Source organism: Somniosus microcephalus, chromosome 7, assembly GCF_052327205.1.
Source record: "Somniosus microcephalus isolate GS21.2 chromosome 7, FLI_Smic_1.0, whole genome shotgun sequence".
In the NCBI taxonomy this organism is placed as follows: domain Eukaryota; kingdom Metazoa; phylum Chordata; class Chondrichthyes; order Squaliformes; family Somniosidae; genus Somniosus; species Somniosus microcephalus.
Window position 1 is genome coordinate 210,005,019 of NC_140993.1, and position 27,171 is coordinate 210,032,189.

At 46.8% G+C, this 27,171-nt stretch overlaps 1 protein-coding gene across 2 annotated transcripts in view; it reads left to right on the top strand.

Annotated features, from left to right (window-relative positions):
- The window catches only part of LOC147115102 (uncharacterized), a 280,011-nt gene that overhangs the window by 112,594 nt on the left and 140,246 nt on the right, over positions 1-27,171 (top strand). For both annotated transcript variants that reach the window (XM_085993392.1, XM_085993393.1), the window contains exon 5: positions 20,888-20,988. In XM_085993392.1, the coding sequence (XP_085849518.1) occupies positions 20,888-20,988 (101 nt within the window). The remainder of the gene's footprint in view (positions 1-20,887; positions 20,989-27,171) is intronic.

The window sequence follows — 27,171 nt, forward strand, 5'->3', positions numbered from 1 at the left end:
CCCAGTCTCCACCCCCGCCTCAGCTCATCTGCTGCTGAAACCTTCATCCATGCCTTTGTTACCTCTAGACTTGACTATTCCAACGCAATCCTGGCCGGCCCCCCATCTTCCACCCTACGTAAACTTGAGGTCATCCAAAACTCTGCTGCCCATGTCCTAACTTATATCCAGTCCCGTTCACTCATCACACCTGTGCTTGCTGACCTACATTGGCTCCCAGTTAAGCAACGCCTCGATTTTAAATTCTCATTCTTGTTTTTAAATCTCTCCATGGTCTCTCCTCTCCCTCGATTTTAAAATTCTCATCCTTGTTTTCAAATCCCTCCATGGTCTTGTCTCTCCCTATCTCTGTACCCTCCACCAGCCCTGCAACCTTCCCAGATCTCTGCGCTCCTCCAATTCTGGCCTCTTGCGCATCCCCAGATTTAATCCTCATCTTTGTGTCAAATTTTGTTTGATAACGCTCCCGTGAAGCGCCTTGGGACGTATTTTACTTTAAAGGTGTTTTATGAATGCAAGTTGTTTTATTAAGGTTTTTAAATCTTGACAAGGTAATGGAGAAGCTTTGGATTCGAGTAATAATTTGATATTTCCTTAAGAGTTTTGGATTGAGGTATTTTCTGTACATAACATATCATTCAGTTTCATTTTAAAAATGTCATGTGTACAAAAGCTGGCGGATGCAATCTCTGATCCAAATCTGTATTTGCTGTAATGTACTTAAACATAGAAACATAGAAGATAGGAGCAGGAGTAGGCCATTCGGCCCCTTGGGCCTGCTCCACCATTCAATGCGATCATGGCTGATCATCCAAATTCAGTACCCTGTCCCTGCTTTCTCTCCATATCCCTTGATCCCCTTAGTCTTAAGAAATATATCTAACTCCTTATTGAATATATTTAATGAATTGGCCTCAACTGTCTTCTGTGGTAGAGAATTCCACAGGTTCACGACTCTCTGGGTGAAGAAATTCCTCCTCATCTCAGTCCTAAATGGCTTACCCCTTATCCTTAGACTGTGACCCCTGTTTCTGGACTCCCCGCCATCAGGAACAGCCTTCCTGCATCTAGTCTGTCTAGTCCTGTTAGAATTTTATAAGTTTCAATGAAATCCCCTCTCATTCTTCTAAACTCTAGTGAATATAAGACTAATCGACCCAATCTCTCTCCATACATCATTCCTGCCATCCCAGGTATCAGCCTGGTGAATCTTCGCTGCACTCTCTCCATGGCAAGAACATCCTTCCTCAGGTAGGGTGACCAAAACTGCACATAATACTCCAGGTGTGATCTCACCAAGGCCCTGTACAACTGCAGCAAGACATCCTTGCTCCTGTACTCGAATCCTCTCGCTATGAAGGCCAGCATACCATTTGCCTTCTTAACCGCCTGCTGCACCTGCATGCTTACCTTCAGCGACTGGTGCACAAGGGCACCCAGGTCTCATTGCACTTCCACGTTTCCCAATCTATTGCCATTCAGATAATAATCTGCCTTCCTGTTTTTGCCACCAAAGTGGATAACCTCGCATTTATCCACATTATACTGCATCTGCCATGCATCTGCCCAATCGCCCAACCTGTCCAAATCGTACTGGAGTTTCTCTGCATCCTCCTCACAGCACACATGCCCACCCAGCTTTGTGTCATCTGCAAACTTGGAGATATTACATCAAATTCCCTCGTCTAGATCATTAATATATATTGTGAATAACTGGGGTCCTAGCACCGATCCCTGTGGTACCCCACTAGTCACTGCCTTCCACTCGGAAAAAGACCCGTTTATTCCAACTCTTTGCTTTCCTGTCTGCCAACCAGTTTTCTTTCCAAGTCAGTACCTTACCCTCAATCCCATGTGCTTTAACTTTGCACGCTAGTCTCTTATGCGGGACCTTATCGAAAGCCTTCTGAAAGTCCAAATGCACCACATCCACTGGTTCTCTCTTATCCATTCTACGAGTTACATCCTCAAAAAATTCCAGTAGATTAGTCAAGCATGATTTACCTTTTGTAAATTCATGTTGACTTTGTCTGACCCTGTCACTGTTTTCCAAGTGCTCTGCTATTACATCTTTTATAATGGACTCTAGCATTTTCCCCACTACCGATTTCAGGCTTACTGGTCTATAATTCCCTCTTTTTTCTCTACCACCTTTTTTAAAGTAGCCATGATGTGGAGATGCCGGTGTTGGACTGGGCTGGACAAATGTGAGAAGTTGCACAACACCAGGTTATAGTCCAACAGCTTTATTTGAAATCACAAGCTTTCGGAGCACTGCTCCTCCGTCAGGTGAAGGAGCAGCGCTCCGAAAGCTTGTGATTTCAAATAAAACTGTTGGACTATAACCTGGTGTTGTGCGACTTCTCACCTTTTTTAAATAGTGGGGTTACATTAGCTACCCACCAATCCATGGGAACTGTTCCAGATTCTATAGAATTTTGGAAGATGACCAGCAATGCATCTACTATTTCTAGGGCCACTTCCTTAATACCCTAGGATGTAGATTATCAGGCCCTAGGGATTTATCGGCCTTCAATCCCGTCAATTTCCCTAACTCCATTTCCCTACAAATACTGATGTCATTCAATTCCTCCCTCTCGTTAGACCCTATGTTCCCCGACATTTCTGGGGGTTTATTTGTGTCCTCCTTTGTGAAGACAGAACCAAAGTATATATTTAATTGGTCTGCCATGTCTTTGTTCCCCATTATAAATTCCCCTGATTCTGACTGCAAGGGACCTATGCGTGACTTTTCCAATCTTTTTCTCTTCACATATCTATAGAAGTTTTTATAGTCAGTTTTTATGTTCCTTGCATGCTTACTCTCTATACTCTATACTCTATTTTCCCCCTCTTAATCCCTTTGTCCTCCTTTGCTGAATCCTAAACTGCTCCCAATCCTCAGGTTTACTGCTTTTTCTCGCCAATTTATATGTCCTCTCCTTGGATCTTATGCTATCCCTAATTTCCCTTGTTAGCCACGATTGAGTCACCTTTTTTGTTTTATTTTTATGCCAAACGGGGATGAACAAATTCTGTAGTTCATCCATGCGATCTTTAAATTTTTGCCATTGCCTATTCACCGTCAACCCTTTAAGTAACATTTCCCAATCCATCCTAGCTAACTCACGCCTCATACCATCGTAGTTTCCTTTATTTAAATTCAGGACCCAAGTCTCTGAATCAACTACTTCACTCTCCATCTTAATGAAGAATTCTATCATATTATGATCGCTCCTTCCCAAGGGGCCTCGCACAACAAGATTGCTAATTAATCCTTTCTCATTACATAATACCCAGTCTAAGATGGCCTGATCTCTAGTTGGTTCCTCGACATATTGGTCCAGGAAACCATCCCGTATACACTCTACGAATTCCTCTTCCACAGTATTGTTACTAATTTGGTTAGACCAATCTATATGTAGATTAAAGTCACCCATGATAACTGCTGTGCCCTTATTGCACGTATCTCTAATTTCCTGTTTAATGCCATCCCCAACCTCAGCATTACTTTTTGGGGTCTGTATACAACTCCCACTAACGTTTTCTGCCTTTTGGTATTTCTCAGCTCTACTCATACAGATTCCACATCATCAGAGCTAATATCCTTCCTTAACTATTGTGTTAATCTCCTCTTTAACCGGCAATGCTACCCCATCGCCTTTTCCTTTTTGCCTGTCCTTCCTGAATATTGAATACCCCTGGATGTTGAATTCCCAGCCTTGGTCTCTCTGGAGCCATGACTCCGTAATCCCAATTATATCATATCTGTTTACATCTATTTGCGTAGCTAATTCATCCACCTTATTACGAATGATCCTCGCATTAAGACACAAAGCCTTCAGGCTTGTTTATTTAACACTCTTAGAATTTTTTGAATTATTGTTTACTTGCGGCCATGTTTGATTTACACCCTTGATTTCTCTGACTTCCACTTTTGCTTTTCTCCTTCCTGTCTTTTATTCCTATCCTTGCTTCCCTTTCCTTTGTCTCCCTGCACAGGTTCCCAACCCCCTGCTATTTTAGTTTAAACCCTCCCCAACAGCACTAGCAAACACTCCCCCCTAGGACATCGGTCCCGGTCCTGCCCAGGTGCAAACCGTCCAGTTTGTACTGGCCCCACCTCCCCCAGAACCGGTTCCAATGTCCCAGGAATTAGAATCCCTCCCCCTGGCACCATTCTTCTAGCCACGTATTCATCTGAAATATCCTTCTATTTCTACTCTGACTAGCACGTGGCAGTGGTAGCAATCCTGAGATTGCTACCTTTTGAGGTCCTATTTTTAAATTTACCTCCTATCTCCCTATATTCAGCTTTTAGGACCGCATCCCATTTTTTACCTATATCGTTGGTACCTATATTCTCCACGACAACTGGCTGTTCACCCTCCCCCTCCAGAATGCCCTGCAGCCGCTCCGAGACACCCTTAACCCTTGCACCAGGGAGGCAACATACCATCCTGAAGTCTCGTTTGCGGCCGCAGAAACGCCTATCTATTCCCCTTACAATAGAATCCCCTATCGCTGTAGCTCTCCCGCTCTTTTTCCTCCCGTCCTGTGCAGCAGAACCACCCATGGTGCCAGGAAGTTGGTTGCTGCTGCCTTTTCCTGATAAGCCATCCTCCCCAACAATATCCAAAGCGGTATATCTGTTTGAGAGGGGGATGGCCACAGGGGACCCCTGCACTGCCTGCCTGCGCCTACTACTCTGCCTGGCGGTCACCCATTCCCTTCTTGCCTGTGCAGCCTTTACCTGCAGTGTGACCAACTGATTAAACGTGATATCCACGATGTCCTCAGCATCGCGAATACTCCAGTATGTATTCACAACTCCTGCGTCGCAATGCGGTCTGCCAGTAGCTGCAGCTGGATACACTTCCCGCACACATGGTCGTCAGGGACACAGGAAGTGTCCCTGATTTCCCACATAGTGCAGGAGGAGCATGCAACGGGGCCGAGCTTTGCTGCCATGACTTACCCTTTACTTAATTTAAATGAAATCAATACCACCAATTCTACTACAATTAAATGATATACTCAAGGGCCCTTGTTTCCTTATACTGAAAAAAAGTCTTGAGGTTCATATAATTACATGTGATTTGAAGTTTCAAGTGGCATTTCTGTACCAAAATAAAGGAAACCTTTTGAAGTCTGAAATAACATTTTTCTTTCTGTTTGTCAAAGAATGCTTTGGATCAGAGGAACACTTCAGAATATCCCTTAAGCATTCATGAATAACCTTTATTCTCCATCGATTTTGAACAATACAGATATTTCCAACTAAGTATTTTACTTTAAATAAGTGTTTTGCCTCTTGATTTAGAGCTACCGTCTTCAAGATATTTTCCAAGGCTGGGCACATCCTCTTCCTCCCTCACTCCCATACTTAATATCCACTCATAATGGCCTGGATTTTGCGGTGGTAACAATGGCGAAACTGTCAGCGTTCGCCATCATTACCCCCTGAAACTGGCCTCAGCTTCAGGATTTAGCACGTGCGTAGATAAGCGCGGAAATACGGAAGTTGCGGTCAGTCATTCCCTGCAACGCCAAAAGTTGCGCTATGAAACTCCCCATAGCCAGCAATCAATTCAAATCACACTGAAGGATGAAAACTTCCCCTATTACGCTGGAATAACGCTGTTTATTGCCCAAAAAAGTTGAGCCTTGTTTTTTACAGCGTATTGACTGCTGAACAACCATTCTGGCCATGGAAAAACTAATCTTATACTTGTGGATGTACATTTTTTCCCTCAATATGATTAAGAATTACAAGTTTTTAAAATAATTTTTTTTTAATGTTTGTTTGATATTTCAGCTTCTACTTTAATTTTATGTGTATGCCCCAATCTTTATTTCACTCTCTGCAAATTTTCTAAAAAGTAAATTAGAATTTGTGCATTTTACTTCCTGGTTTGCTGACTGTGAGAATTCTTAAATGTGATTGGCTGCATAGCCGGCTTGATGACATCACTGTTGCTGGACACTGGAGATTCGCTTGATTTGGCTCCAGATTCAAACTAAGGTCAGGAGAGCTGAAATTGATGCCACAGAGATTGCTAGATTGTGCACAAGGATGATTAGTTGACTTTTGTATGCAATATGGCATGCTTTGATTTATAAATTTGCTTTGGAATGTTTATTTTGTGTTGGCTTTTACTTTTGCATTGTGGCCAAGGGGACATTGTGATGATGAGTGACAGAGGAAAGGTAAGGTGTAGGACTGTTGGTGATTGGGGAATTGGGCCAACCCGGGCAGAAATGTGCAGTCTAAGCTGCTGCTGCTGCTTCTCCTCCTCCTCCGTCTTCTTCGTCGTCTTCTCCGTCTTCGTCGTCGTCTTCTCCACCTCCGTCTTCTTCGTCGTCTTCTTCGTCTTCTTCTCCACCTCCGTCTTCTTCGTCTTCTTCTCCACCTCTGTCTTCTTCATTAATGTGTAAATCCAGAGAAACATATGAACAAGGCCATTCAGCCCCTCGAGCCTGTTTTTTCAAATTACTTTATTGGATGTGGGCGTCGCTGCCAAGGCCAGCATTTATTGCCCTTCAGAAGGTGGTGGTGGTGAGCCACCTCCTTCAACCGCTGCAGTCTGTGTGGTGAAGGTACTCCCACAGTGCTGTTAGGTAGGGAGTTCCAGGACTTTGACCCGGCGACATATTTCCAAGTCAAGATGGTGTATGACTTGGAGGTGGTGGTGTTCCCATGCACCTGCTGCCCTTGTCCTTCTAGTTGGAAGAGGTTGCGGGTTTGGGAGGTGCTGCCGAACAAGCCTTGGCAAGTTGCTGCAGTGCATCTTGTAGATGGTTCACACTGCAGCCACAGTACGCTGGTGGTGGAGGGAGTGAATGTTTAAGGTGGTGGGTGGGGTGCCAATCAAGCAGGCTGCTTTTTCCTGGATGGTGTCAAGCTTCTTGAGTGTTGTTGCAGCTGCACACATCCAGGCAACTGCAGTGTATTCCCTCACACTCCTGACTTGTGCCTTGTAGATGGCGGAAAGGCTTTGGTGAGTCAGGAGGTGAGACGCTCACAGCAGAATACCGCCATTCAATGAGATCATGGCTGATCTGCGACCTAACTCCATATACCTGCCTTTGACCCATATCGCTTAATACCTTTGGTTAACAGAAAACTATCAATCTCAGATTTAAAATTTACAATTGATCTAGCATCAAGTGCCATTTGCAGAAGAGTGTTCCAAAATTCTACCACCCTTTGTGTGTAGAAGTGTTTCCTAATTTCACTCCTAAAAGGTCTTGCTCTAATTTTTAGACCATGCCCCCTAGTTCGAGAATCCCCAACTAGCGGCAATAGTTTCTCTCTATCTACCCTATCTGTTCCCCTTAATATCTTGAAAACTTCGATCAGCTCACCCCTTAACCACCTAAATTCTAGGGAATATGACCCTAATTTGTTTAATCTCTCCTTGTAATTTAACCCTTGGGCCTACAAATTCAGTTGGGCGCGCCAGCCGTTAGCGCCTTAGGAGGAGTAGATCTCGAGCGCTAGGCGCTTAGCGCCCGGGCGCAGCGCGATCTGCGCCTCGCCCCAACTTCAGTACACATTTAGCGCCGGCGCAAAGTCTTAGCGCGCGCCCTGCTGCGCGCGCAGATCATGACGTCATTTACTAGTGCAACGCCCTTTATGCGCCCCAAACCGGAACTTCACTCGCGCCGGCCCATTGTGCACCGGGCGGCCCTAACGACTGTGAAGTGGAACGGTACACAGCCGAGCCGGGCCGCGGGGAGCGCTAATTAAAGGGCACATACCCGGCACTATAAAGGGCCGCCATTTTGCAGCATTCGCTCTTGTGCAACGGTTTTTTGGACAGAGACCAAGGAGGAGAGCTTACTGGTTTGGACCAACACTAGGACAGGTATTTTTGGCTCAGGCCAGAGCTTAGCAATTATCTTTGCCTTCATTGAGAGCTCAGTGTTTGCCAGCATATAATGGGGGCTGCATTGGGTGGCAACGCTGACTTTCAGCCTTATGCCAGAAGGGCTTACAGACGGCGTGAGAGAGTGGCAGCCCTGGCTAGACGCAGAGGGGGCAACAGGCGTCGCCAACTGAGGCCTTACCCACCCAGGGTATACCGCCAGCAGACCTCCTATCTGACCATGTCTGCCGCGATGTGTGTTAGGAGGCTGTGATTCAGAAGGGAGGTGGTTGCAGACATCTGCCGGCTGCTTCACAGAGATCTGCAGCCACAGCTGATGCGCAGGACGTCTCTGTCGGTGGCAGTGAAGGTGACGGTGGCTCTCAACTTCTATGCCACCGGCTCCTTCCAATCCACTACTGGGGACATCGCTAACATCTCCCAGTTCGCCGTGCATTGCTGCATCGGCCAGGTGACCGAAGCCCTTTTCACAAGGAGACATCAATTCATCTCCTTCCCCATGACCCTGGACAAGCAGCAGCAGCGTGCAGTGGGATTTGCAAGAATAGCGGGCTTCCCCATGGTGCAGGGCGCCATTGACTGCACGCATGTGGCTTTGCGGGCACCTCTTGAGCATGCCGAGGATTACCGCAACCGGAATGGCTACCATTCCCTCAATGTACAGCTGGTGTGTGACCACAGGCAGCGCATCCTAGCTGTCAATGCCCGCTTTCCAGGCAGCAGCCACGATGCCTTTATCCTGCGACAGACAACTGTGGCTGACATGTTCCAGGCACAGCCTCCCCCAAGAGGATGGCTTATCGGGGACAAAGGCTATCCTTTGTGTACCTGGCTCATGACCCCGCTCCGCGTGCCCACGACCCCTGCTGAAGAGGCATACAACGAGAGCCATCAAGTGACTAGGAACATCATAGAACAAACAATCGGCGTCCTCAAGCAACGGTTCCGCTGTCTCGATCGCTCCGGGGGAGCCCTCCAGTATTCGCAGGATCGAGTCTCCCAATTTGTCGTCGTTTGCTGCATGCTGCACAACCTGGCTATCCGCAGGACTCAGGCACTGCCACCTCACGTTGGACCACCACCTCAGGAGGAGGAGGAGGACGAGGAGTACCAGCCCAGGAGGGAGGCACAAGGTCCAAGGGCCGCCCGTCGGCGGCTTATTGAACGTCACTTCTAGGCCCCCTGTCAGGGAATGGCTTGTGCCAATGAAAGAACATGATTGCAGCCGCTCCGCAAGCCCTCAGCCGGCTAAGGCAACAAACACTTCAAAGATCAAACATGGACAATGTTAATAAATAAAATGCTTTATTGTTCAAACTCTGGTCCCTTCCCACATGCAAACCAAAAACAGACGAAACCCCCAAAAAACACTCAAACACATTACTCGCTCCCACAACCTGGAGAGGATTAACAAAATAGTGCAACTAAAATGGCCGTCATTCTCGGCCTTCGTAAAAAACAAACATCACATCATCGGCCTTCAAAAAACAAACATCCAATTCTCGGCCTCAAAAAACAAACACAACTGGCCACACATTCGACTGTTTGGCCCGCTAGGGCGATGCCTTGGCCATCTTTGTGTGGCCCCTGCCCGCCCTGCTGCTCCTCAAAGTAAGGCCATTGGCTGCTGCAAGGCTGGGGGCAGGCTCCTGAGGGGCACATGTCGTGACGGCAGATGCCCTTGGGGGTCGGCCTAGTCGAGGTCTGGCCGTCGAGCGGGCGGCTGTTGAATGCTGCAGCTGTGGCTGGCCAGCATCAGTCGCTGCAGCAGCTCCTGGCAGCTCCACTGGGGGAGTGGCAGTGGCGGATGGCAGGCGCTCGCTGGTCGCCTGAGACACTGGCACTCGCCCGGGCCAGCACTGCAGCATGCGCACCAATCTGCCGAGGGACAGACCGCTGTGCTGCTGCAGCGCGCCGGGTGCCCTGGCGATGCCTGGCTGACACAGCGAGTGTGGCAGCAGTGAGTGTCCGTGTTGACCTGTTCACTGACCGCATCAGAGCAGCCAGTGACTGGATGGCACCACTGATCACCTGGCCAGTCGCTGCCAGAGCTGCCCCGAATTCCGCCCGACTGGTGGCCTCTGAGGGCCCGAACTCGGTCACACTCCGAGAGAGGGACTCGATGGCCTCAGGCAATCGTGCCACTGCTGCCATGAGATCCGTGTGCCGGCGCTCCGAGTTCGCGGACAAGTCCTCGAGGCGTTCCATCTCCTCGGCGAAGACCATCTCCGGACTGGAGGCCGGACTCTCCCTCTGGGGAGAAGGCCGCCGAGCTGGCTGACCCTTCCTGCGTTGCTGGACGCCGCTGGGCCCAGCAATTGGACTCCCCTCCGACGCATCCCCCCTCTGGGGAGAAGGCCGCCGAGCTTCCACCCCCTCCCGCGTTTCTGCAGGCCGCAGGTCCCATGAGCTCCCTCCCCTTCGACACTTCCGCCACGCTCCCCTCCAGGGAAGACGTGTCCCCTACATTGGCCTGGGTGGCCGCGGCTGAGGGTTCCCCTGATGGGCCGCCTTCCTCTTGCTCCTCTTCTGAGGGGCTGTCACTGGCAAGTTCAGGGACCTCCTCACCATCTGAAAGCAGGAAGGCACAAGAGTAGCTTTAGACTGAGGAGAGGGCGTCAGCGAGGGATGCATGAGTGGTGGCATTCAGCGCATTGGTCGGACAGTGGCAAAGGATGTAGATCTGATGCGCAAGTGGGACGAGAGAGGTCCAAACGTGGATGTCCTTACCATTGGTGCCCAGAACAGGGTCGGCATCTCCACATGCAACAGGGCCAATCACCCGGGCACCCATGATGCGCTCCACGCGATGTTGAAGCTCGGTGAGCGTCTGGATCTGGGGTCGGCCTCCCCCGGTCGCAGTCCGGCTCTTCCGATTATTAGCCAACTTGGCCTGCAAGAGAAAGGACGGCCTCTAAGTACAGTGTGTCGCCCTGATCTTGTGTGCACTGCCTCCCATGGTGGAATAGCCTGGCCAGTGTGTCGCCCTGATCTTGTGTGCACTGCCTCCCATGGTGGAATAGCCTGGCCAGTGTGTCGCCCTGATCTTGTGTGCACTGCCTCCCATGGTGGAATAGCCTGGCCAGTGTGTCGCCCTGATCTTGTGTGCACTGCCTGCCATGGTGGAATAGTTTGGCCAGTGTGTCAAGTGCAGAATGTGCAATTGATGTTCATGCCTGTCCCATCACTGCTGGATGAGGGCTGGCCATTAGGGCTTTCAGGTCCCTTTGCTCATAATGTGAGGTGCACATGCAAGGATGAGGAGGTCACTGGAAAGGGTACTCACCCTGACAATGCGAGTGAGGTCATTAAACTTTTTGCGGCATTGGACACCGCTCCTGGGGACCTCGCTGTTGGCTGACAGCTTGCTGGCGACATGCCTCCAGGCTCTCCTGTAGACGCGGAACGGCGCCTTCTTGCCATTGTCCGGGTACAAAACATGGCGCCTCTTCTCCACAGCACCAACCAGCACACTCCGATCACGCTCTGAGAAGCGCTGCGCACGTTCACGGGCCTTCTGCATAGCTTTAGGCGCTATTTGGGTCCAGCAGCAGTGTTCAGGCCTAGCTGGAGGGCTCCACTATCCAGGGCGTGGCAGCAGACACAGTCGACCCTTCCCCCCTTAAGAGCTGGCCGGCGCCAGGGTGTCTGCTGTCAATCACGAGATGGCCGCACCTGCGCTGCGCCCGGCCTCGGCGCTATCGATCAGCACCTCCGGCTTAGCGCCCAAAGAGAGGCGTCCAGCACCAGTTTTAGCGCTCGAGCAAACTCTTAGGGCGAAGCTAATGAATATCGGAGAAGTGGCCTCAATTTGGCGGCGGGCGCAAACTTTAGCGGCCGCCCCACTTTACCGCCCCAAAAGTGGCTACAATGAATTTCTAGGCCACGGAGTCCAGGTATCATTCTGGTAAACCTACACTGCACTCCTTCCAAGGCCAATATATCCTTCCTAAGGTGTGGTGCCCAGAACTGCTCACAGTACTCCAGGTGTGGTCTAACCAGGGTTTTGTATAGCTGCAGCATAACTTCTACCCCCTTGTATTCTAGTCCTCTAGATATAAAGGCCACCATTCCATTAGCCTTTTTGATTATTTTCTGTACCTATGCATGACAAAAGGGGAGTAAAAGAATAGACAGCCATCCGTGGCTTAGTAAAGTAATAAAGGATAGTATCCGACTGAAAACAAGGGCATATAAAGTAGCCAAATCTAGTGGGAGGATAGAAGATTGGGAAGCATTTAAAAGCCAGCAAACAATAACTAAAAGATTAATTAAGAAAGGGAAGATAGATTATGAAAGTAAATTAGCAAAAAATATAAAAACAGATAGCAAGAGTTTCTACAGCTATATAAAAAGGAAAAGGGTGGCTAAAGTGAACGTTGGTCCCTTAGAGGATGGGACCAGGAAACTAGTGGTGGGGAACATGGAGATGGCAAAGACGCTGAACAAATATCTTGTATCAGTCTTTACAGTAGAGGACACTAAAAATATCCCAACACTGGACAAACAGGGGGCAATGGGGGGGGGGGGGAGGAGCTAAAGACGATTAAAATCACTAAGGAGATGGTACTCAGTAAAATAATGGGACTTAAGGCAGATAAATCCCCCGGACCTGATGGCCTACATCCTAGGGTCTTGAGAGAAGTGGCGGTAGGGATTGTGGATGCATTGGTGATTATTTTCCAGAACTCCCTGGACTCAGGAAATGTCCCGGCAGATTGGAAAACTGCTAATGTAACACCCTTATTTAAGAAGGGAAGTAGACAAAAAGCTGGAAACTATAGACCAGTTAGCCTAACATCTGTGGTTGGCAAAATGTTGGAGTCCATTATTAAGGAAACAGTAACAGAGCATTTGGATAAACATAATTTAATAGGACAGAGTCAGCATGGTTTTATGAAGGGGAAGTCATGTTTGACAAATTTGCTCGAATTCTTTGAGGATGTAACATACAGGGTGGATAAAGGGGAACCAGTGGATGTAGTGTATTTGGACTTCCAAAAGGCATTTGACAAGGTTCCACACAAAAGATTACTGATCAAGATAAGAAATCACGGGATTGGGTGTAATATACTGGCATGGGTGGAAGATTGGCTATCTAACAGAAAACAAAGAGTTGGGATAAATGGTTCATTCTCGGGCTGGCAATCAGTAACTAGTGGTGTTCCGCAGGGGTCAGTGCTGGGACCCCAAATCTTTACAATCTATATTAACGATTTGGAGGAAGGGACCGAGTGCAACATATCCAAGTTTGCCGACGATACAAAGATGGGAGGGAAAGCAATGAGTGAGGAGGACATAAAAAACCTGCAAAAGGACATAGACAGGCTAAGTGAGTGGGAGCAGCATAGCCAGGAAGTGAGTGAGCCTTCCAGGGCCGACCAGCTTAGCCAGGAAGTGAGTGAGCCTTCCAGGGCCGACCAGACACATACCCCGGGATCACACAGCCAGATACAACCAAAAGATAAATTTTATCAATTAGAGATAGAGATGGTTAAACTTAGAGAGGAGGTCCTCAAATTGAATGACAAACAAAAGCAGGAGAGGGAGAGACACAAGAGAGAGCTGAATAGACTTGATAACCAGGTGAATCTACTTAAGAATCAGGTGAAAGAGCTGCAGGAAAAAGAAGAGAGCCATAGAGGAGAGAAAACACCATTAGACCAGCAACCAGAGACTAGAGATAAGACAAGACAGAGCCGGACGGAACGGCTGCACTCCCACACGGAACAAAAGCAACAGACACACAATACAAGGGGTGCCACACAGACCGACCAGCATGCTGACTCGCAATCTTCCCCCACCACCATGGAACCACAAGCGAGCCGCTCACAAGAGGTACGCACACACCAGACACCCCAGCCCAGCACACACACTATGAGTCCAGGCGAAAGCCACCAGACAGTAAACACAAACAAGGCTGACGTCGTAATACTCATAGACTCAAATGGGAAATTTCTATGGGAGAAAAAGCTCTTCCCTAGAAATAAAGTAGAAAAGATTTGGTGCCCAACAACAGACAGAGCCATGGGATGGCTGACCAAAGCCAGATTAGGCTCCCCCCAACACATAATAATACACACGGGCACAAATGACCTAAAGGCCAAACAGAAAGAGGTAGCAACATCGCTCAGAGCAATGATTAGGAAGGCAAGCAGTACATTTCCAAACACTAGAATCACTGTTTCCACAATATTGCCGAGAACAGACTTCAACAACAACACAATTCATGAGATAAATGCCAGCATAGCAACAGAATGCGAATCAAACCACAACGTACACCTGGCCCAACACCCCACCCTCGATGAAGAATGTCTTTACGACCACGTCCACATCCAAAGGCAAAAAATATCGATCTTTGCTAAAGCCCTGAAGGACGTCGCTTTTAACCGGGTCCATACCCAGACTCCAAGAGGACCCCCCCCCGACCACCAGAGATCAGCGGGGTACATATCAGGAACACTACAAAGACCACCACCACACCAACCGAGACCGGAGAGGATCCCCATGCAAAACAACATTATCAGACCTGCACCACTCCTGTCCCACAGGGGAATAGGACCGCTACCAGCCAGACAGAGGGAGAGATGCACAGGACGTACGCAATACCTCAGACAGAAACAATCCATTAAGAGACAATAAGCAGATGTGCAGCAGCATCTACTTCTGCCTTATGGATCAAGGACTAATTAATAGAAAGAACTGTAACCAAATTGTATTAACTTTTGTAGACAACTGGGGTGATCTTTTTTTTTTCCCCACACTTAGACACGACAAACACGTACCACTCTTTAACCTATCATAGAAAAAGATAAAACTTAACATGAAATCCTTATATATTTCGACCTGGAATATCCAAGGTCTACGCTCTTCACTGCGAGAAGTGAAGAGTAGGACCCCAGAGTTCATAGAGGAAACTAAAGATCTAGATATTATCATTTTACAGGAAACTTGGTATAAAGGAAAAGGACACACCGGCTGTCCCCAAGGGTACACTGAGCTAGTGGTCCCCTCCAATAAATTACCAAGTGTAACCCAAGGCAGAGACTCCGGAGGCATACTGATCTGGTTTAAAACAGAACTTAAGAATTACATCAAATTTATAAAAAAGGGCGAAAACCATATGTGGCTCAAACTTGAGAGGGAGATTATCTCAAACACCCAAGATGTTTACATTTGCGCACTTTATATCCCTCCAATCGATTCCCCGTACTACAAAGAGGACACCTTCTCCAACATGGAGGGGGAAATTATCCAATACCAGGCCCAGGGGAACGTGTTGATCTGTGGGGACCTCAATTCAAGAACGGGCGAAGAACCAGACTTCACCAATAATCAGGGAAACAATTACGTATTCGGGAATAACCACTTTGACATCCCTTCCCTTCCATACAGGCATAACTGCGACAAGCAGTCAAATACCAACGGTAAACAGCTACTACAGCTCTGTCGAAACCTGGGTCTGTACATTGTCAATGGTAGGTTCATAGGAGACCTCCTAGGAAGATCGACCCACTGCTCACCTCTTGGCTGCAGCACAGTAGACTATATGATTACAGACTTGGACCCATCCTCTTTCAGAGCATTCACAGTCAAACCACAAACAACACTGTCAGATCACAGTCAAATTACTATGTTTCTCAAAAAGACAGAAACAAACAACATAGAAACACAACCCAGTAAACTGTACAACACCAAAAAATCGTACAGATGGGCCAAAAACGACACGGAAAAATACCAGAAAACAATTAGCAATGCATCAACTCAAGCTCTCTTAGACACCTTTCTGGATAACATATACACTCACAATAAAGAAGGCGTAAACCGGGCAGTTAGTAAACTAAACAATATTTTTGATAATTTGGCAACAAATGCAAACTTGAAAGCTCGCAAGAACAAACCCAAAACAAAAAACTATGAAAAATGGTTTGACCATGATTGCCATAACATGAGGAAAAAACTTAGAAAACTATCAAACCAAAAACACAGACATCCAGAAAACGAGGAATTACGCCTTACTTATTGTCAGACGCTAACACAATACAGAAACACACTCAGGACCAAAAAAGAGCAATTTATTAAGAATACACTCAGCTCCATGGAGGAATCCATTGAGTCGAATTGTTTCTGGGACAACTTGAAAACACTACACAAAAAACAACACGACGATTTGTCCATTCAAAATAGGGACACATGGGTAAACCACTTTGAAAAATTATACCAGAAAAACACACTAGGACCAGAGCAACACCAAATACGCAAAAAACTTGAAAAGCTTGAAATGGCCATAAAAGATAACCAAAACCCGCTAGACGCCATAATAACAGAAAAAGAACTTCTTGAAAAACTCAAGGACCTGCGACCAGGAAAAGCTTGCGGGACAGACGGCATACTAAACGAGATGATTAAACACGCAGACGACAAACTGAAACTGGCTATCCTAAAACTCTTCAACTTGGTTCTGAGTGTCGGTTATTTCCCTGACATCTGGAACAAAGGACTCATAACACCCATATACAAAAGTGGGGACAAAATCGACCCAAACAACTATCGAGGCATCTGTGTAAACAGTAACCTGGGGAAGGTATTCTGTAGCATCATAAACAAAAGACTTATAAACTTCCTTGAAGAGCACAATGTCTTGAGTAAAAGCCAAATTGGATTCCTGCCAAACTATAGAACCTCCGATCATATCTTCACCCTACAGACCCTAATTGACAAACACGTTCACCATAACAAAAGCAAAATCTACGCATGCTTTGTAGATTTCCAGAAGGCTTTCAACTCCATCTGGCATGACGGTTTATTCCTGAAACTTATCGAAAGCGGGGTAGGAGGTAAAACATATGATGTAATTAAATCAATGTATACAAACAATAAATGTGCAGTTAAAATTGGAGACAAACAAACAAAATACTTCCCACAGGGGCGGGGGGTGACGCAGGGCTCGCCAATCTCACCGACACTCTTTAATATTTACATTAATGGATTGGCAAAACTACTTGAACAATCTACAGCACCCGGCCTCACCCTATATGAATCCAAGGTTAAATTCCTCCTCTATGCAGACGACCTGGTTCTGCTGTCACCAACTAAGGAGGGTCTACAGCAGAACCTGGACCTGCTGGAGTCGTACTGCCAGACTTGGGCCCTGACAATAAATCCCCAAAAAAACAAAGTCCTTGTGTTCCAGCAAAGATCCAAACAACATGGACCCACAATAAATTTCACAGTAGGAACAACCAAAATTGAACAAACCACTCACTACACATACTTGGGCTTAAAAATCAGTTCTACGGGAAACTTCAAACTGGCTGTGAATGAACTGAAAGAGAAAGCAAGAAGGGCTTTCTATGCCATCAAAAAATCAATCCAAATAGAAATCCCAATTAGCATTTGGCTCAAAATTTTCAAATCAGTAATTGAACCAATTGCACTCTATGGCAGTGAGGTCTGGGGACCACTAACACAACAAGATTTTGCAAAATGGGACAAACACCCAATTGAGATCCTACATGCGGAATTCTGTAAAAGTATCCTCCGGACTCAAAGGAAAACAGTAAACAACGCATGCAGGGCGGAACTAGGCCAATACCCATTAATAATCACTATCCAAAAAAGAGCCACCAAATTTTGGAATCACCTACAAATGAGCAACCCCCAATGCTATCACTACGACGCCCTGAAATGCCAAGAGCTGACCATAAAGAAGAATACCCTCAGTCAACTAGCCCTGGGACTCAATAAAGTAACTAATAACAATACTAACAATAACCAGCCCCAGGACAGTGACAGGGTAACACAAAGAATTCGACCCAACACAATCGTCGCTAAGCAAAAGGAAAAATATCTGTCATATTGGGCAGAAACAACAAAAACCCAAAGCAAACTCAATTGCTACTTGGCCCTAAACAGACAATACAACATAGCTGATTACCTGACCATGGTAAAGGATAACAAACTGAGAAGAACCTTGACAAGGTACAGACTTAGCGAACATAGCCTAGCGATCGAAAAAGGCAGACACAGGCAGACCAGGCTGCCAAGAGAAGACAGGATATGCTCTCACTGCAGTCAGGGAGTAGTTGAGACAGAGATGCACTTCCTCACAGCCTGTGGAAAATATCAGGGCATCAGAGAGAATTTCTATCAAAAATTCTCACAAATATGCCCTGAATTCAGAAATCTGACTGACAACCAAAAACTCCCATTCCTACTGGGGGAGGAGAGAAGCTGTGTAACACTGGCGGCACACTATGTTACAGCTTGCCATGAACAGAGGGACAACCAGTAAACTAAGACAAGAGTATATATAAACAAGGCGAAAATATATTTATAAACTCAGGGATATACCTGTTTATACACTGTATGAATGGAACCGCGTTTATGTGTTCAACCATAAATGTATTTTGATGCTTTGGCAACATAAGATGTACCTTATCATGCCAATAAAGCGATTTGTATTGTATTGTATTGTATTGAGTGGGCAGAGATTTGGCAGATGGAATATAATGTTGGAAAGTGTGAGGTTATGCACTTTGGCAGAAAAAATCAAAGAGCAAGTTATTATCTAAATGGAGAGAAACTGCAAAGTGCTACAGTACAAAGGGATCTGGGGGTCCTGGTGCATGAAACACAAAAAGTTAGTATGCAGGTGCAGCAGGTGATCAGGAAGGCCAATGGAATATTGGCTTTTATTGCAAGGGGGATGGAGTATAAAAACAGGGAAGGCTTGCTGCAGTTATACAGGGTATTGGTGAGGCCACACCTGGAATACTGCGTGCAGTTTTGGTTTCCATATTTAAGAAAAGATATACTTGCTCTCGAGGCGGTTCAGAGAAGGTTCACTCGGTTGATTCCGGAGATGAGGGGGTTGACGTATGAGGAAAGGTTGAGTAGGTTGGGACTCTACTCATTGGAGTTCAGAAGAATGAGAGGTGATCTTATCGAAACATATAAGATTGTGAGGGGGCTTGATCGGGTGGATGCGGGGAGGATGTTTCCACTGATGGGTGAGACTAGAACTAGGGGGCATAATCTTAGAATAAGGGGCTGCCCTTTCAAAACTGAGATGAGGAGAAACTTCTTCACTCAGAGGGTAGTAAATCTATGGAATTTGCTACCCCAGAGAGCTGTGGAAGCTGCAACATTAAATAAATTTAAAATGGAGATAGACAGTTTCCTAGCAGATAAGGGAATTGGGGGTTACGGGGAGAGGGCAGGGAAGTGGACGTGAGTCTGGATTCGGATCAGCCATGATCCTATTGAATGGCGGAGCAGGCCTGAGGGGCCGTATGGCCTACTCCTGCTCCTACTTCTTATGTTATGTTCTTATTTTAATGATCTATGTACCTGGACCACTAAGTCTCTTTGGACCTCCACTGTTTTTAGCTTTTCACCATTTAGAAAGTACCCTGTTCTATCCTTTTTCGGTCCAAAGTGGATGACCTCATTTGTCTACATTGAAATCCATTTGCCACAGTTTTGCCCATTTACTTAATCTGTCGATATCCCTTTGTAATTTTATGCTTTCATCTACACTGCCGACAATGCCGCCTGTCTTTGTGTCATCAGCAAAGTTGGATAAGCGGCTTTCTATGCCATCATCTGAGTCGTTAATAAATACTGTGAATAGTTGAGGCCCCAACACAGATCCCTGTGGGACACCACTGGTCACATCCTGCCAATTAGATTACCTACCCCTACTCTCTGCCTCCTGCCACTGAACCAATTTCCTAACCAGGTCAATAATTTGCCTTCAATTCCGTGGGCTACTACCTTGGTTAACAGTCTTTTATGTGGGACTTTATATGGACTTCCAGAAGGCATTTTGATAAATAACATCCATAGACATTACCCTGTCCACTACTTTAGTCACCTCTTCAAAAAATTCAATCAGGTTTGTCAGGCATGACCTACCTTTCACAAATCTATGCTGGCTCTCTCTGATCAACTGAAAATTTTCGAGGTGTTCAGTCACCCTATCCTGAATGATAGACTCTAGCAATTTCCTGACGAGATGTTATGCTAATTGGTCTATAATTCCCTGGTTTCCTTCTCTTGCCATTCTTAAATAGCGGAGTGACAGCAGGTTCTTAAAAATAATGGGGATGCTAAGGACCTGATACTGTTTGTATGACGCAAATCGACCAGCAAGTTCTGGAGATTTGCAACTCACGGTATATCTCTTCATCCCCTGAACTCGCTGGCTAATTTGCGTATTAATAACGGCGTGTGTCATTGTCTCGCCGTTATTTTACCAACAAGATCCAGACCATTTTATGTCGTTTTGCCTTCCTTTCTCTGTGTTGAGTACTTGCACTGTAAAATACATCAGCAATACATATTTGTGTGCATTTTTATTCTGTTTTTAGAAAAATAGGTATTATTTCAGGTGGTGCAGTTGGCCACAGATTCAGGTCCTGCAATCACCCCGCACCATTCGGTTCTCAATCATGGCACACTGAGTGAAAGGAGTCAAAATATTTCCTACAAGGTGGGAAGAAAAATCAGAGATTGGCACAGCAGGCTGGTATTGTCCATCCCTAATTGCCCTCGAGAAGGTGGTGGTGAACCGCCTTATACAACTGAGTGGCTTGCTAGGCCATTGCAGAGGGCAGTTAAGAGTCTACCACATTGCTGTGGGTCTGGAGTCACACATAGGCCAGACTGGGTAAGGATGGCAGATTTCCTTCCCGAAAGGACATTGGTGAACCAGATGGGTTTTTATGACAATCCTGTAGTTTCATGGTCACCATTACAGATACTAGCTTTTTATTCCAGATTTGTTTAATTAACTGAATTTAAAATCCCCAGCTGCCGTGGTGGGATTTGAACTCATGTCTCCAGATCATTAGTTCAGGCCTCTGGATTACTAGTCAAGTAACATAAGCACTAGGCTACCGTACAGATAATAAACACTTAATGTAATTTATCAGACACTTGATGTTATCCTCTCCATTGGGATAAGTCATATACTTTCTCTTATCCTGCAGGCGTGCATATATGACAGAGCTGGACTTGGCTTTAGTAAGAGACTGTTCCAGAATGAAACAACTGAAATGGATAAGCTATGGAGGTGGTCAACGACTGGAAGGTAATCTTTGTAGAATAAGCAATACTTTAATATGGTTACGTTTAAATGAAAAAAAACCTGTCTGTAATTTGGCAATATTTTTTCGTTTGTGTTTTATATTTTGAGACTGTTGTCTGTCTTTAACCATTTAAAAAAATCCTACATGGGATGTGGGCGTCGCTGGCAAGGCCAGCATTTATTGCCCATCCCTAATTGCCCTCGAGAAGGTGGTGGTGAGCCGCCGCCTTGAACCGCTGCAGTACGTGTGGCGTAGGTACTCCCACAGTGCTGTTAGGAAGGGAGTTCCAGGATTTTGACCCAGCGACGATGAAGGAACGGCGATATACTTCCAAGTCAGGATGGTGTGTGACTTGGAGGGGAACTTGGAGGTGGTGGTGTTCCCATGCGCCTGCTGCCCTTGTCCTTCTCGGTGGAAGAGATCGCGGGTTTGGGAGGTGTTGCCAAAGGAGCCTTGGCGAGTTGCTGCAGTGCATCTTGTAGATGGTACACACTGCAGCCACGGTACAGCCACGGAGGGAGTGAATGTTTAAGGCGGTGGATGGGGTGCCAATCAAGCATGCTGCTTTGTCTTGGATGGTGTTGAGCTTCTTGAGTGTTGTTGGAGCTGCACTCATCCCGGCAAGTGGAGAGTATTCCATCACACTCCTGACTTGTGCCTTGTAGATGGTGGAAAGGCTTTGGGTAATCAGGAGGTGAGACACTCGCTGCAGAATACCCAGCCTCTGACTTGCTCTTGTTGCCACAGAATTTATGTGGCTGATCCAGTTAAGTTTCTGGTCAATGGTGACCCCCCCAGGATGTTGATGGTGGGGGATTCGGCGATGGTAATGCCATTGAATGTCAAGGGGTGGTGGTTAGACACTCGCCTGTTGGAGATAGTCATTGCCTGGCACTTGTGTGGCGTGAATGTTACCTGCCACTTATCAGCCCAAGCCTGAACGTCGTCCAGGTGTTGCTGCATGCGGGCATGGAATGCTTCATTATCTGAGGAGTTGCGAATGGCACTGAACACTGTGCAGTCATCAGCAAACATCCCCATTTCTGACCTTATGATGGAGGGAAGGTCATTGATAAAGCAGCTGAAGATGGTTGGGCCTAGGACACTGCCCTGTGGAACTCCTGTAGCAATGTCCTGGGGCTGTGATGATTGACCTTCAACCACCACAACCATCTTCCTTTGTACTAGGTATGACTCCAGCCAGTGGAGAGTTTTCCACCCGATTCCCATTGACTTCAGTTTTACTAGGGCTCCTTAATGCCACACTCGGTCAAATGCTGCTTTGATGTCCAGGGCAGTCACTCTCACTTCACCTCTGAAATTCAGCTCTTTTGTCCATGTTTGGACCAAGGCTGTAATGAGGTCTGGAGCTGAGTGGTCCTTGCGGAACCCAAACCAGGCATCAGCGAGCCGGTTATTTATTGGTAAGTGCTGCTTGGTAGCACTGTCGATGACACCTTCCATCACTTTGCTGAGAAAGGGTGTAATATATATTCCCTCCTGACCCCTCTGAATATAGAGAGTGAAACTGTGGTCCCCACTAAGTTCCTGACTGTTAGGAGAAAGCATCAAGTTGTATGTAGAGTCGACTTCTCTTAATTGAAAGTTATTTAATTCAATTTGTCTGATAATTCAAAGTGATAATTTAATCAAGTTCAAAGAAACAATGGCAAAATACTATGGTTGCTGGAAATCTGAAATATAAACAGAGAATGCTGGAAATACTCAGCAGGTCAGGCAGCATCAGTGAAGAGAGAAACAGAGTTTACAGGGGCTAAATTCAATAGCTCCTGAAAACGGGCATGGGGATCGCGATGCACAATTAACCCGCGCCCGTTCAATGTAATGCAGGCAACACGTCAACTTCTTGCTTCCTGCTCATTTACATGATTTCTGTGTGCAGCCAGCACCAACCGCTGCCAAAATTGTGAGAGGCTAGCAACAGCTAGCCTGCACTATTAAAATCAGCCTGCACCTCTTAAAGGGGAGGTGCGTTGTGGCTGGAGCAGGTGGTAGAAGTCGTTCCACAACTGATTCTGACCTGGGAAACGCTCAATATTGGCAATACATGCGAGAGAGCGGGCTCCAAGGTTTTCCAACGCTGCACTGGAGGCCTAGGTGGAAGTGGAGAGGAGGCGAGATGTGCTGTATCCACAGGGGGACAGGAAACGATCCAGGCACACGCTCAGAAGGCAGTTGGAGCAGATAATCGTGGCAGTCAATGCCAGGAGTCAAACCCCGAGGAGCTAGTGCCGCAAGAATTTCAGTGACCTCACATGAGTGGTCAAGGTCAGTGAATGCATCCTCAAATGCCATATCCCGCCAACAGCATCACTAGCCTCTCACACTGCTCAATTCACCGCACCCCCATCACTCACCTACCAACAATCTCTTATCAATCAGGACTCATACCTAACATGGCTTCACCTCACCCTCACACACTTAGCACTGCTGCAAGCCTCACGCCCACATCTCACACCTCGCACACGCTGCCAGCTATTCAGATGGTGCAGTCCGCAGCCGGGACATCCAGGCCCAGAGCTGCTCAAGGTCATCCTCCAAGACCATCTGCAGTCTCCTCCACTGAAGGTCAACAGCCTTCCACCAGCCATGCTGCAGCCAGTGGAGTAGCACAGCGTAAGGACATACGGAAGACAGGCACTAGGGGAATGCACAGGGGTGATTAGTTTAAGTTTGTGTGCAATATGGCATGATTTGAGTGATAAATTTGGTTTGGAATGTTTATTTTGTGTTGGCTTTTATTTTTGCACTGAGGCCAAGCGGACGCTGTGATGGTCAGTGACAGAGGGAAGGTAAGATGTGGGATTGTTAGTGAATGGGGAATTGGGGTTGCGGTTACCGGTATCGCACTTGGATGAGTTCTTCACGGACAGCCCAGGGGAAAGGGGTTGTCTAGGTTGCCTTCTCTCTTCCTCATCCTGCTCCTTCGCTGTTTGCCGTACAGCTGGCGGCAAGTGCTGTGCCCTCATTATGGCGAAGTTGTGCAGCATGCAGCAGCCCACCACGAATCTTGACACCCGCTCTGCCGAGTACTGCAGGGACCCTCCAGAGCGGTCCAGGCAGCAGAACCATTGTTTCAGCAGACCAGTGGCCTACTCCATCGCATTTCATGTGGCAGCATGGCTCTTATTTGTATGCATGCTGAGTACGTGTGTGTGGGTTGCGCACCGGAGTCATGAGCTGGGATGTCAGCAGATAGCCCTTGTCACCCATTAGCCACCCTCTGGTTTGCTGTGGTGACTCAAATGCAGCTTGCACGGTGGACTGCCGCAGAGTGAATCCCTTTCAGTTCTGGTACAGGGCAGAGTTGACATGTGGCGCCCACAAAGCGATGTGCGTGCAGTCAAAAACACCCTGCACCATGGGGAAGCCTGCAATGCTAGTGATGCCGTGTGCTCACTCCACCTGCTGCTCTCTGGCAAGAGAGAATGAAATGTTGTTAGCTCCAGCCACAATGACCTGCCTTACACAACAGTGGATGGCAAACTGCGAGATGTTGCGAATATCTCCAGCTCCAACCTGGAAGGATCCAGGTGCATAAAAGTTCATCACCACGGTCACCTTCGCAACCACTGGCAATATGGTCCTCACCTTACTCTGAGGTTGCAGTTGTGGCTGCAGCAGGTGGCAGATTTCAGTGAGGACATCCTTATTGAAGTACAGACGTCTCACACATTGTTCTTCGCTGAGGTTCAGATAGGAGAATTGCTCCCTGAACACCCTGGGCAGATATGGCCTCCTGCTGAGAGCCCTTCTCCCCCTCCTCCTCCTCCTCCTCCCTCTTCCAGCAGCTTCTCCTGCTGTATGTCACCTCTGTTCATTCTCGAAGTCATGCTGTATTCCAAGGGGAATGCCTACTAGTGCACCACTGTCTGTCAGCAAAAGGATTGTGCAAAAGCTTTGAACTCACGAAAAAGTCCTTCAGTACCTGCTACGCCACTCCCTGTAGAATTTGGCAACTTTAAAATCTATAGAATTGACGAGCAGATCTGCCTGTTCTGCATACTTCCGGCGGGCATTCGCTGCACGTGCACTAGCACCCTCACCAATATGGTGTCCAGCGTGATTCGCCCCACAAGTTTGCGCGTGCTCCACTGACGCCATTTTGGACCTCTAAGCGCCAAAAGAACAGGCGCCATGGATCTGAATTTTGCGTCGTACGTTTGAGGCCTGTGACCCTTTGTCAGATCGAAGTTAACTCTGTTCCTCTCTCCATAGCCTGACCTGCTGAATATTTCCAGCACTTTCTGTTTATATTTTAGATTCTAGCATTCGCACTATTTTTCCTTTGGCTTACAGTAGATATTGGTTGACAGCCTATCCCCAGAAATGGTGATAGAGAAGTCGAGGAAGGGAAGATTTGGAGATAGACCATGTGAAGGCGAGGGAGGGATGGAAATTTGAAGCAAAGTTGCTGACATTTTCCAGTTTGGGACGAGAGTAGGAAGCTGCACCGACCAGAAAAAGAGGTGAGGGAGGGGACCTGAGTAAGTCGGGAACAAAGAATGTTCCACGAATCTCACGGAAAGGCAGACATAGCTAGGATCCATACGTGTTCCCATAGCGATACCGTTTATTTGGAGGAAGTGAGAGGAGTCGAAGGAAAAGTTGTTGAATGAAAGAACTAGTTAAGCCAGGCGAAGGAGGGTGATGGTGGATGGGGACTGATTGGGCCTCTGTTCAAGGAAGAAGTGGCACTTCAATAGTTTCCAGTTTCCTGGCCTTTACCGTCTCCTTTTCACCATGGACATCCAGACCCTCTACACCTCCATCCCCCACTAGGACAGCCTGTGGGTGCTCCACTTCTTCCTTGAAGACAAAGCCTGACTATTTATTGATTAAACATGTCTCACAGACCACTGGAGTCTGGCTTCCATTTTGAAATTTGATTGTGAAAGACAGCTTGCATTTTAACTCATGATTTTTTTAAGCTATAAAATAAATTTCTCATTTTCTCACAGGCACTATTGGAGGATGAGCCCTGGCAATAGTTCCAAGTACACAAGTAAAATCACAGTGCTGCAGATATACTTAGCATAGCCCGAGTAAAGGATCTCAGTACAAAGGTACAATTAGAGTAGCAACTTACATAAGAACATAACAATTAGGAGCAGAAGTTCGCCACACGGCACCTTGAACCTGCTCCGTCATTCAATAAGATCGTGGCTGATCTTCGACCTCAACTCCACTTTCCTGCACTATCCCCATATCCCTTGATTCCCCAACAGTCCAAAAATCTATCTTATCTCAGCCTTGAATATACTCAACGACTCTCTGGGGTAGAGAATTCCAAAGATTCACAACCCTCTGAGTGAAGAAATTCCTCCTCATCTCAGTCTTAAAAGGCCAGCCCCTTATCCTGAGACTATGCCCCCTAGTTCTAGACTCTCCAGCCAGGGTATACAATCTCTCAGCATCTACCCTGTCAAGCCCCCTCAGAATATTGTATGTTTCAATGAGATCACCTTTCATTCATCTAAACTCCAGAGAATATAGGCTCAATCTTTCCTCCTAGGACAACCCCCTCATCCCAGGGATCAATCTAGTGAACCTTCATTGCACCACCTCTAAGGCAAGTATATCCTTCCTCAAATAAGGAGACTAAAGCTTTCCCATTGTTCAATGTACAGTTAGAATGTGAATACAGAGGTACAGTTACAGTATGGTCTGGGTAACAGCGCTGCATATTTAGATATAGTTAAAGTAACAACAAACCCTCGGTGCCACATATGAGCCTGTTAGCACGACTACAGATATTGGAGTGCCGAGTAAAATGGACCGCTGCTGCTCACTAAAATAACAGTAACATAGATTGTTGAAAATTGCTGAAATAACAGTGAGTTAGACCATTGGAGCCAGTTGATCTAGCTGGTAGAATAGGCTGCAGCTGGGTGTTGTCCTGATTGAGGGTGGATTCTGAGGGTGGGGAGCAACATGGAAATTGTGAAATTCTAACCTTCACTAAACAATATTCTCTATTCTAAGCACAGAAAACAGAAAAAAAGAATTACAGGACTGCATTCATTTTCATTTTTAGTTTACAGCATCTGGTAATTTAATTGTAATTTGTTGTATCCGTGTGTTAATGGAGACACGGAATGCAGGAGTTGGTTTCACAGGTGTTTACTGAACAAAGTCTGGAGGTGAACTAACTGATACAAGAC